We start from the raw sequence: 12,495 nt of genomic DNA on the forward strand, positions 1-12,495 counted from the left end.
TTGCCATGCTTGTTTGAACCTGTTATGGTGTGATCTAGCCGTAGCTCAATGTTCATCTTTTGTCAAGCATCTCCTGTAGATCACTGTAATATGCTTTGTTGCCATGTTGGAGTGCTGTATCATAGTTACTTGTATTCTAAGTGCTATCATGCTGTTAATCGCAGAATCGTGTCATTCTTGTTTTGCTTGCCATTTGCAAACCGTGCATCCGTTTCCGGTGATCTTTATATCGATTTCGACCGAAATCATCTCATCTTTCCAGTGGCACACTTGGTTTGCCAAGTTACTGCCTTGTTCATTCGTTTTCTTCCGGAGCACGCATATGCATCGCCTATCATATCCCGCATATCATGCATGTTTTGCATCATGTTGCTTGTGCATTTCCCGTGATTGATTGTGGTTCCGTTGCTTGTGTTCTTGCTGTGGGTAGAGCCGGGAGACGAGTTCGTGAACGAGGAACCTGTTGAATACGCTTACGAGGATCAAGCTTTCGACAACTCTGAGAACCTTGCAGGCAAGATGACCATACCCTCGAAATCACTTCTATCTTTGCTTTGCTAGTTGTTCGTTCTATTGCTATGCTGCGCTACCTACCACTTGCTATATCATGCCTCCCATATTGCCATGTCAAGCCTCTAACCATCCTTGCCTAGCAAACCGTTGTTTGGCTAATTTACTGCTTTTGCTCAGCCCTTCTTATAGCGTTGCTAGTTGCAGGTGAAGTTGAAGTTGGTTCCATGTTGGAACATGGATATTTTGGAATATCACAATATCTCTTATTTAATTAATGCATCTATATATTTGGTAAAGGGTGGAAGGCTCGGCCTTATGCCTGGTGTTTTGTTCCACTCTTGCCGCCCTAGTTTTCCGTCATACTGGTGTTATGTTCCTTGAGTTTGCGTTCCTTACGGGGTTGGGTGATTTATGGGACCCCCTTGACAGTTCGCTTTGAATAAAACTCCTCCAGCAAGGCCCAACCTTGGTTTTACCATTTGACCACCTACCACCTACACTTCCCTTGGGTTTTCGCGAGCCCGAGGGTCATCTTTATTTTAGACCCCCACGGGCCAGTGCTCCTTCGAGTGTTGGTTCGAATCGAGCTGCCTACGGGGCCACCTTGGGGAAACTTGAGAACTGGTTTTACTCGTAGCTAGTCTCATCCGGTGTTGCCCTGAGAACGATATATGTGCAGCTCCTATCGGGATTTGTCGGCACATCGGGCGGCTTTGCTGGTCTTGTTTTACCATTGTCGAAATGTCTTGTAAACCGGGATTCCGAGACTGATCGGATCTTCTCGGGAGAAGGTTTATCCTTCGTTGACCGTGAGAGCTTATAATGGGCTAAGTTGGGACACCCCTGCAGGGTATTATCTTTCGAAAGCCGTGCCCGCAGTTATGTGGCAGATGGGAATTTGTTAATGTCCGGTTGTAGAGAACTTGTCACTTGACTTAATTAAAATACATCAACCGTGTGTGTAGCCGTGATGGTCTCTTCTCGACGGAGTCCGGGAAGTGAACACGGTTTGAGTTATGCATGAACGTAAGTAGTTTCAGGATCACTTCTTGATCATTTTTAGCTTCGCGACCGTTGCGTTGCTTCTCTTCTCGCTCTCATTTGCGTATGTTAGCCACCATATATGCTTAGTGCTTGCTGCAGCTCCACCTCATTACACCATCCTTTCCTATAAGCTTAAATAGTCTTGATCTCGCGGGTGTGAGATTGCTGAGTCCTCGTGACTCACAGATTCTACCAAAACAGTTGCAGGTGCCGACGATACCAGTGCAGATGACGCAACCGAGCTCAAGTGGGAGTTCGACGAGGAATGTGGTCGTTACTATGTTTCGTTTCCTGATGATCAGTAGTGGCGCCCAGTTGGGACGATCGGGGATCTAGCATTTGGGGTTATCTTATTTTCATTTGGATTTGACCGTAGTCGGTCTATGTATGGATTTTGGATGATGTATGAATTAATTTATGTATTGTGTGAAGTGGCGATTGTAAGCCAACTCTCGTTATCCCATTCTTATTCATCACATGGGATTGTGTGAAGATGACCCTTCTTACGACAATACCTACAATGCGGTTATGCCTCTAAGTCGTGCCTCGACACGTGGGAGATATAGCCGCATCGTGGGCGTTACAAAGAGATGGTGGCAGACGAAGGAGTAGTAGGCTAGTAGGGGCGGTGGCCATGTGCTAGGGCCTAGGCAACACACGAACATACATGCATTGTCCGCCCACCATGTGTCGCCATGGTTGCGAGAGGAAAGAAGGGTAAGGGTAGCAGCTAGGTTAGGGATTTTTTTTTGGTGCGTCGTCCGGCCACCATGGTCGCCATGGTTGCGAGAGGAAAGTGGGGTAAGGGGTGGCAGCTAGTTAGATCTCTTTGGGTGTAAAGTGAGGTCCATCGGACTCTGGTGGATCGGGGAAAGAACGGGCTTGACATTGGGATGAACCATGCTAAGCAGCGAACACTTGTTCGTCCATTTCCCCCTTAAAAAAACTTGTTCGTCGTGAGCCATGCTTCGGGTGCTTTTATGGCTCCTATTTAGAAGTTTTTATGACTTTTTGGCCAAAGTAAAAAAGTTGTAAAAATAGAAGTAAAAGCCCAAACAAACAGGGCCTAGCTGATGTTATCCTTAAATAGAAGCAGTCTAACTGATGCAAAATAACCCGGAGCATGGCCTATCTGAGAATGACTTTTTGGCCAAAGTGGAAAAGCTACAAAAGCCTAAATAAACAGGGCCTAACTGATGTTACCCTTAAATAAAAGCAGTCTAACTGATGCAAAATAACTCGGAGCATGACTTATCTGAGAATGACTTTTTTGGCCAAAATGAAAAAGCTGCAGAAGCAGAAGCAAAAGCCCAAACAAGGCGATTGTTTTTTTTTCTAAAAAAAAGGGCCATTGTTTTTTTAGGGTCTACAGGGCGACTGCTGAGTAGAGAACTTTACGCCATCTGCTTTTGACTCTGACCTCCTCATCATCCGACCCGTCAATCCCACTCCGAGCGCCACCTCACGAATCCAACCGTCATCATGGCATCTTCGATCCACCCCCCCCCCCCCCCCCCCCCCCCCCCCGGCCCCTTCCTATTGCCGTCCCCCCAGCCGCCGCCTGGGCCCTTGAGCGCCGTAGTTGGGAGCGAAACCCTCTCCCTCCCCTTCCTACCAAACCCTAGAAAACCCAAAAAAATCCGCAAAATTACCCCCAAAAATCTTGAAAAAAATCATCAGGAACCTATCCTTCGGTCGGATCCGCTTATCTATTATCTCTCCTACCCGGTTGATGATGGCGGCGCAGGTTCAGGCGTCGGCAGCTCCAGCGGCTGGCGCGATGGAGGGCGGCGCGTCTCCGGCGGCTGGGGCTGCGGCTTTCCCGGCGACGTCCCTGTACGTGGGGGATCTGGACGTGAGTGTGCAGGACGCGCAGCTCTTTGACGTCTTCAGCCAGGTCGGCTCGGTGGTGTCTGTGCGCGTGTGCCGGGACGTCAACACCAGGATGTCCCTAGGCTACGCGTACGTCAACTTCAGCATCCCTGCCGATGGTATGTCTGTTCCTGCCTATCATCTGTTGGTCAAATCCCGTGATTGGCCTGCTTGTAATGTCTTTGAAGTTGATTTAGTACAAATAGTGTTTATATGCTTATGGTCATGGCTTCATGCTTGACCCCTTTATGCATCGGGGATATACAGTGACAGTGGAGCCTCTCCCTTAAATTTTTAAGAGAATGTAGATTCAGTAGTGACTAAATGAGGATAAGTCAGTTATTTTGATATAGGTGCTAGTGCTAAGCAGTTAGCTAGTAGCCCTAGTAAGTTCAAACTATTCAAATCTATTTCGTTCGCAGTAACATGCAGAATCCGGGCAAATTTCTGTGATATACATTTAGATTTTTCGTTTGCACCGAACAGTATTTGCAATTCATTGTGTGTTGGGCAAACTAGTAGTGCTGTTTTGAACAGACATTTATGCAGAAACATACATGGTTTTATAGTTTTCTGATTTGGCATAACATGGTTTAGCAAGTCCTAAACATGATTGTAGATATATGATGCTCTAATTGCTTTATCATGTCAAACTTACTGCTTATAAACTGATTTTAATTTCTTGTGTAATGAATATTTCTATTTTATAGACGCTGTCTATTTGTTCCTTAACTATAATTGCTTGCAGCTGCAAGGGCATTGGAAATGCTGAACTTCACTCCTGTTAATGGGAAGCCTATAAGGATAATGTATTCTAACCGTGACCCCAGCTCACGTAAAAGTGGTGCTGCAAATATATTTATCAAGGTATTACTAGTTGTCAATGCTTTTCTTCTTTGATTTCCACAACAAACTATTTTGCTTACCAATGCTTCTTTCATTGTTCACAGAATCTTGACAAGTCAATAGATAACAAAGCGCTCTATGACACATTTTCTGCCTTTGGAAACATTCTTTCATGCAAAGTTGCTACAGAAATGTCTGGAGAATCCAAGGGTTATGGTTTTGTTCAGTATGAGCAGGACGAATCAGCACAGAATGCTATCAATGAGCTCAATGGGATGCTTTTGAATGACAAAAAGGTTTATGTTGGGCCTTTTGTTCGTAAACAGGAAAGGGAAAATGTTTTTGGCAGTCCCAAGTTCAATAATGTCTATGTAAAGAATCTATCAGAATCTACCACCGAAGATAATCTGAGAGAATTGTTTGGTAATTTTGGACCTATAACTAGTGTTATTGTAGTTCGAGCCGATGATGGTAAATCCAGATGTTTTGGATTCGTGAACTTTGAAAATCCGGATGATGCTGCACGTGCTGTTGAGGATTTGAATGGCAAGAAATTTGATGATAAGGAATTATATGTTGGTAGAGCTCAGAAGAAGTCTGAAAGGGAGATGCAATTGAAGGAAAATTTTGAGAAAAGCAATAAAGAGACAGCTGACAGGAACCAAGGCACTAACTTGTATTTGAAAAACTTGGATGGTAGTGTTGATGACGATGAGAAGTTAAAAGAACTTTTTGCCGAATTTGGCACTATAACTTCTTGCAAGGTTCACTTCTTGTCCCTAATTTGTTCTGCACATTATTTTTATGCATATACTTTGCTGCTACTAATTGAAATCATGCCATAGGTTATGCGGGATTCAAATGGGGTCAACAAAGGATCTGGTTTTGTTGCATTTAAATCTTCCGAAGATGCTTCACGAGCTGTAAGTTCACATCTGAAAACTCCAATTTAAAGATTGCCTAGAGAAAAGTTCTACTAATATATCTTGTTGTACTTGTAGCTTGTGGCAATGAATGGTAAAATGGTTGGCGGTAAGCCTCTTTATGTAGCGCTTGCGCAACGCAAGGAAGAAAGAAGAGCCAGGCTGCAGGTAATGGTCTTGTATATGAATTACTTCCAAAGTTATGTGACATGTGTCATGGAATGTATCAATTGTCAAGAATCATAATATCTAGTCTGTTCTACTGTCTAATTGAACATATGCACGCTGGATGTTATTTTTGCTCTAAAATGTCCTGTCATTTTCTCATTGATGTTTCAGGCGCAGTTTTCGCAAATGCGTCCTGTGATGCCACCGCCTGTTGCTCCGCGCATGCCCATGTACCCCCCTGGTGTTCCTGGAATGGGCCAACAGCTATTCTATGGCCAACCACCTCCAGCTTTTGTTAACCCACAGGTATGTCAGTAGAGCAATCTTTTTTCCGTATGCATATGAGTGGCTTAGCTAGCATCTTACATAGTATGCACCATGACAATTTAACAGGACATCTAGTTTGTCTATCTCATCGTATTTAATTTTTTGTTTCTTCTATGGTATGATTTGAGATTCACCAGGGATACAACAATGCTATCTTTGGCAAATTTGAAGTCTGATTTTAACGTTAGGGGCTATTCCAGATTTCCTACAAAGTAGGGATTTAATGTTTTCTGAAATTGGCAGTGACACAATTTTGTGCGGTCACCTCAAAGACTTGAACTTGTAAATGATGCTAATAACATGAGTTATTCTGATTCAGAAATCTCTTTTTCACTTCTAGGATTTTTAATTGGTGATGCTGGTTCCTTGTCATTTTGAATTTTGTACTATTGAAGCATTGTTTTTGTTTTGAAACACTTTATTGTGTGATGCTAAATAGCTAAAAACTACAGTTTTGGTTTACTAGAACCATCCGCATATTGTTTCAGCTTGGTGGAAACCCAATTCTTTTCCTCAGGATCTCTTAAATGAAATTACGGAGCGAAGTAAGTAGATATGTTATAATGGACAACTGCATACTTGGAAAATGATGCCAGATTGTTGGTTATCAACTGTTGGCTATTTTTGATTTCCAAAGGGAATAATGTTGTACAAGGAAAATCAGTTAGTTTCCTCCAGGACTAACTTGCTGGAGGAGTTCTCACATTTTTACATAATGTGGCTGTGGTGCAGCAAATCCTAAACTACATTATTTTAGGGCCTATTCTCAGGGTTGTAAAGGAATAGGGAAACCATAGCATTGGAATGTCGTGCCCATTCGAATCCTACATGATTTTATTTTCTTTATTGCATCATGGGAGAAACAGAAGTTTTTTTCCAAGATGTTAAGAGCGGATGCTAGATTTCCTATTGAATGTAGTACAAATGATTCCTTCGGAAAAAAATCGTACGAATGGAACGACCAATGAAGGAATTTTTTTAAGGACTTTAATCCTCCAAAAATACTATGAAAATCCTCTGAATCAAAGAGGCCCTAGGTTGGTCAGTAGTGATTAATTAACTTTTTAGCTATACTTACTGTTGGATTGTAATTATTTATTATTCATGATAGTGTTTTTATGTTTGAGATTTAAAGTTTCAACCAAGGTTGTCAAAATTGTGATCCTCAAACGGATCGTAGGTAACCCATAGAATCGCAAATCATAGAATCGGCATAGGTCCTAAGATTCTAGCTGCTTTTTTAAAAAGTTACTTTTTTGTAATTTCCCATTTGTTTAAATGGTTGCATGAGTGTTTCTGTGACCAGTTAGAACCTATTTTGATTCATTAGTGTCAGTCCTTCTACATGAACATGTTGTCTATATAAGATTGACATACACGTTAAGGAAAAATATGTACCAACATATTCTGAACATCAAATTAAAAGTGGCATACTGACATGTCCAAAAGCTAACAAAGGGCATCCAATCCAAGTTTTTGAGCAACAACTGTTTAACGTTCTAGAAATAGAAGACAACTTAATTAGTACGAGTCGTCTATTGATATCCTTGTACTCGTTCATGGGTGGTACTGTAGTACTAGAACTCCCAACACAGTACGAGGAAGGTCCTGAATTGTTGCCGCCAAGACCACGTCGTCGTTGACATTGTTGTGTTCACGGTCAGCATTGTCATAATTACATGCATCAAGATCTTGATCTAACCCAAGATCACCATCTCCTACAAAAATTCCAAAATATAGTCAGTAACGATGTAAAAGAAACAAGAAAGAATAATTAACTTGCTTCATCAAAAGAACTTCTCATACATGCTTCAGCTAGGCTACTAACAATATTTTCTACATCATTTTCAATGTCACTTTCATCTTCTTTGTCCATAGCAGCTTCACTACGAGCAATGCTATTAAAAGAATGCATCCATTCCTTTTGTGGAGGAAGGTCATTCTTCTTTTTCAGTTATGCATTCATCATCAGAAGAGACATTGTCAATGTCATATTCCACAACTTGTCTCTGTCTTCTGCACTGTCTGCTCATTAGTTGTACATGACAAGGACTAAATCAACCATCTTATCTTGGTGCAGACGATTTCTTCTCTTTGAGTGAACCTACACAAGTTTGAGAAGTTAGCATTACTACACGTGTTATATAATATTGCCTAGAGAACACATGACATTGATTCTTACTTGCTCAAATGCACTCCAGTTCCGCTCACAACCTGACGAACTACAAGTTAAGCTAAGAACTCTAATTGCAAACCTCTGCAACTCCGGGCAATCATCTCCAGACGAGTCCCACCAATAAGCTGGTTTTTTTTTAGTAATTGTCATAATAGCCATTACATTCCAAATAGGCGCCCAATCTGCAGTTCTGTCTTAACTCTTTCATCTAAATCAGGAACCATCTTTTCAAGCATGCAGAGATATATGGAGCTGCGTACGCAGAATCAGCGACAACTAATATGGAACGGAGGGAGTATTAAGTATTGGTGTGTAGCTGATCAAAATAAAATTTCAAATGGTCAAAGTTAACTAAAACAAGTTTAATATAGCATATCTTGAAGCCACAATTATGAGTTACGGAGTCAGTATAGTAACATACCTTTTCTTGACATTGTTAAAATTTTGTTTTATTTATCTTTTGCATGATCCATCTCATCGTACATGAGTGGCATTACTGGCTTCTTGTCCGAACCCACCAATCGAAGAACTAACTTTCGTAATTGGGAGTGCAGCCTTGAGACATGAGGCAACATTAGGCCAAAACCCATGGCTATCCAGAACAATTTCTTAAAAAATCTTCCTTATGCAGAAATAAATCTGCTACTACTCCACTTTGTTGAAGTGAACATATTGATCACTGCGCCCTCGTGCTCATGCAAACAACCCAAAGTTAAAAAGGCAGTAGCAAATCTTGTCACTGCTGGCCTAATTAAATCCTGCCCTCCAATGAATTCTCTCAACCAAGTAAGAACCATTGTTCTAGAATAAATATAAGTAGTAATTTTTTGGCCCTTTGTAATTGTTGTCTGATGCATCTTAATCTTCTCAAAATCCTAAGAATTAAATCAATACAATGAGCTGCACATGGAGTCCATTTTTTCTTCTCTTCTTTACATCAACAATTCACCAGCTGCCATATGGTTAGCGCCATTATCTGTTACATCTTGAACAACATTATCTTATCCTACTTCCAAAACAGTGGATGCGTTTGGTTCCCGGGATAGCCCTGCGAGGACAGGGATAGCCCAGTTTTTGAGGGATGCCAGGTGTTTGGTTCGTGGGCGAGAAGGGATATGGACAGCCAGATTCCTGGAATATTCGCTGAAAATCCGGCTCCGCACGTACGCGCGAATCTCGCGGATATGGGCATCCACCGAGCTCGCGAATCGTTTTCTCCGCTGCATCTCACCCTTTCCCTAAAATAGAAGCTCCTCGAGCCCCTCGCGTGCCTCTTCAACTCGGTCCGATCTGTGCCCCAAGCGACGAGGCCGCCGCCGCCTTACAGCCTAGAGCAGCGAATGCCCGGCGGCGCCTCCAGTAGCCTGAAGGTGCACGAGGCCGGCCGCCCGAGTGGAGCGCATTGACTGCAGCTGTGCGACGACGTTGTGTTGACTGAGGATTGGCACACGGTGGCCGGAGCGAGAGCCTGATGAGGCAGGCCGGCGAGCTCAGATGACGTAGACCCGGGCTTGAGGACGGCGAGCATTGGCGACGCTAGATGGCGTTTGAGTAGGCAGCGCTGCTATTGCTGAGGAGAAGGCGGCTGTAGACAAAGGCGGGCGTGCACGGCCGAAGCTTGACGAGGGCGGCGTCTGTGTTGTGTGTACCTTGATATGAATGGATGCGTGGTGTGCATGCTGCTGTGTACTGTACCGACGCATGGTGTGCGTGCTGCTGTGTACTGATTAGTTGGGTGTGTTCTGTTGCAAGTTCTTGTGCAGTAATCCCCCTTTTGGCATTCTGCTGCAGAAGATTTCATGGTGACAGGGAGTACAAAATTGACGCAGCACCTTCTATTCTTGATTTCTCTTCAAAACCTAACGCTTCATTGGCTATCCACAATCAAATTTTATCCTTCAAACCAAACAAAATATGGGCTGACCATACCCACCCAACCAAACAAAAAAACGGCTATCCATAGCCAGCTGGTTGGGGATACCCATAGCCACCCTAAATTGTCCCTTGAACCAAACACACCCACTATCATCGAAAATTTCAAATATTTGGTTGGCTGTCTTAGAAATGTTAGTATTATCGACCGAGGCAAGAAAGACTGCACCTTTTGGGCTGTTCACTAAAAAGTTGCATATGGACTTTTTCTTTTTATCTGTCCAGCCATCAGACATAATTGTACATCCTGTCCTCTTCCACTCTTCTTTGAATTCAGAGAGCAAATTCATTGTTCTCTCAACCTCCAGCTTGAGAGATTTTATCCTCACTTCATGATATGATGGAGATTTAAAACCTTTGCCGAAGTTTCCAATCATTCCAGTCATCTTTATCCATTCTGGTTCCTTGACAACATTAAATGAGATGGGATTGTTATTGAAGACCCGACAAATTTTAGCACAAACCTCTTCTCACTCTTCTTTTTTGTAAAATCGATTCACTTTTGTTTGAGCTCTTGTGCTTGTTAGTGAAATGATTTGTCCCAGCTTCATCTTCATTGTTCTCAGCAGGAGTATTCCTTCGAACATCATTCTTCCATTTCTACGTTAACCTTCCTCTTCTTTGCATCATTTTTTTTTCTGCTTGGATCCCCAGATTTTTGAGGATATTTTTTCGAACATCATCCGGAACTTTTTTGCAAGGCTCGACAATAAAACCTTGTCCCAGCCAAGTGATGCTTCAGTCTGTAGACACCTCCTTCATATTATTGGCAACATACTTTTTGGTTTCTGGTTGCTTCATAGGTTCACTGATCAGTGTTGAGGTAATTTTACTGTGGACTTGTCCTTTTGCTCACAGCATGGAATGTGATGTTACTAGCCCCTTGGTTCCTATAAATGACGAAAACAGCATATGTCGTATCATCAGATATAAAGTGATAATAATCCACCAAAAGCCTACTTTATTTTTGTGGTGTGATTTCATGTGGGGCACCGCTAACCTGCGCCGGAGGAGGCCCATAGTAGCTGCACCACCGAAGGAAGGTGCTTCATCAGGGCGCGGAATACAAGGAATCCATTCTAATACTATCTAGTCGTTAGTAAATATATAAGATTTAGTTATGGAAAACTTTTGTCCTGTAGAATGTTTTCCTACTACCAAATCTGTTATGAGTTTTGTTTCTTAACCGCTATTTATAATACTAACTAGTTATTCAGATTAATCTATCTTTCTCCCTGATCTCTTTCTATTCCCCAATTGTTAGTGCGCCTTTAGTGCGGGTCGACGGGAATTCAAACCTTATCACTTACCTACAACATAATATCTAATCCACCAGCCCAAAGTTCCCAGGGTTGACATCTAGGCTCGAGGCGCTCTCCTATGAATCCAGACTTATCATTTTGTAGATACACTTTAGGCAGCCGATGATCTTTTATTATCGCAAGTTGCCTGTTTTTTTCCTCAAGTCCAATTAGTTCTCACGATTGGATTCATAGGAGGTTGATGTGCCATACGGTTGAACGTTGACCAAATGGATATAATGAATTAACTTATGCTTAAGAAAATTTCATTCATGTTGCAAATATTCTGTTATTTCATTCATTCTCACTTGGAGGATAATTTTTAATATGCTCTCTTTCTGTAGCCTGGATTTGGTTTCCAGCAACATATGATTCCTGGAATGAGACCTGGTGTTGCTCCAATGCCAAATTTCGTCATGCCAATGGTGCAGCAAGGTCAGCAACCACAACGCCCATCGGGAAGGCGCGCAGGTGCTGGTGGAATGCAGCAGCCAATGCCAATGGGTCATCAGCAGGTAATAGTTCTTCCTTTCCTTGCAAAGGAATGTGGCCTTTATTTTCTGCCTCCATGCTTGAACAGCTGAGTTAAACATTTTTCGCCGCAGATGGTTCCAAGGGGCGGCCGTGGTGGTTACCGTTATGCGTCTGGCCGTGGCATGCCTGATGCTGCATTCCGTGGTGTTGGAGCTATGGTGCCATCGCTGTATGAGATGGGAAGGACGACTCCTGGTGACACTGGAGCACCGCAGCAAGTTTCTAGTGGAGCATTAGCATCTGCACTTGTTAACTCTCCGCCGGAGCAGCAACGACTGGTTAGTTTTTTTTATTGCCTTCTCCGCATCAAGTGATGAGGCATTATGGACTCGGACAATAACTTGTAATTTGTGCAGATGCTTGGTGAAAGCTTGTATCCACTCGTTGATCAGCTGGAGCATGACCAGGCTGCCAAGGTTACCGGTATGCTTCTGGAGATGGACCAGACTGAGGTTCTTCATCTAATCGAGTCACCTGATGCTCTGAAGTCTAAGGTCGCTGAAGCTATGGAGGTTCTCCGCAGTGCTCAGCAGCAGCAGACCAATGTTCCAGCTGATCAGCTGGCTGCTCTTTCGCTGAGCGATGGCTTTGTTGCTTCTTAGTTGGAATGCTGCTTGTTTCTGGTTTCTGTATGTGCTTGGTGCTGCAGACCTGGAAGTGTCTAGTTTTACTCAAATAGATTTTAACTGTGGATTTCAACATATTGTACTCTTTATATTTGTTTAAATATTGAGATTGAAAAATGATATATTAGTGGATTGCTGTTTGTCCTAGGTGCTGCTGGTTTAATTTTGGAAAACGATTTGCCTGTGCCTGCTGAAGCGACGCTGGCATCAGTCGCCACTAGTGGTTGCCACGA

At 42.8% G+C, this 12,495-nt stretch overlaps 1 protein-coding gene across 1 annotated transcript; it reads left to right on the forward strand.

Annotated features, from left to right (window-relative positions):
• The first annotated feature begins 3,080 nt into the window (after positions 1-3,080).
• On the forward strand, positions 3,081-12,409 carry LOC109770371 (polyadenylate-binding protein 2). The gene is made up of 9 exons (XM_020329074.4): positions 3,081-3,548; positions 4,178-4,296; positions 4,380-5,039; positions 5,121-5,198; positions 5,277-5,366; positions 5,538-5,672; positions 11,447-11,617; positions 11,708-11,914; positions 11,993-12,409. Exons 1-9 carry the CDS (start codon positions 3,290-3,292, stop codon positions 12,236-12,238), a joined length of 1,965 nt encoding a protein of 654 aa, XP_020184663.1. The 5' UTR covers positions 3,081-3,289; the 3' UTR covers positions 12,239-12,409.
• Positions 12,410-12,495: the final 86 nt, after the last annotated feature.

This window comes from Aegilops tauschii, chromosome 7 (genome assembly GCF_002575655.3).
Source record: "Aegilops tauschii subsp. strangulata cultivar AL8/78 chromosome 7, Aet v6.0, whole genome shotgun sequence".
Taxonomy (NCBI): Eukaryota; Viridiplantae; Streptophyta; class Magnoliopsida; order Poales; family Poaceae; genus Aegilops; species Aegilops tauschii.

What these genes read in the sequence shown, in the direction of transcription:
- LOC109770371 (XM_020329074.4), top strand. Translation starts at nt 3,290, where the DNA reads ATGATGGCGGCGCAGGTTCAGGCGTCGGCAGCTCCAGCGGCTGGCGCG. An exon ending in CTTCAGCATCCCTGCCGATG is followed by an intron (nt 3,549 to 4,177) that starts GTATGTCTGTTC and finishes AATTGCTTGCAG; the next exon opens with CTGCAAGGGCATTGGAAATG. An exon ending in TGCCAATGGGTCATCAGCAG is followed by an intron (nt 11,618 to 11,707) that starts GTAATAGTTCTT and finishes TTTTCGCCGCAG; the next exon opens with ATGGTTCCAAGGGGCGGCCG.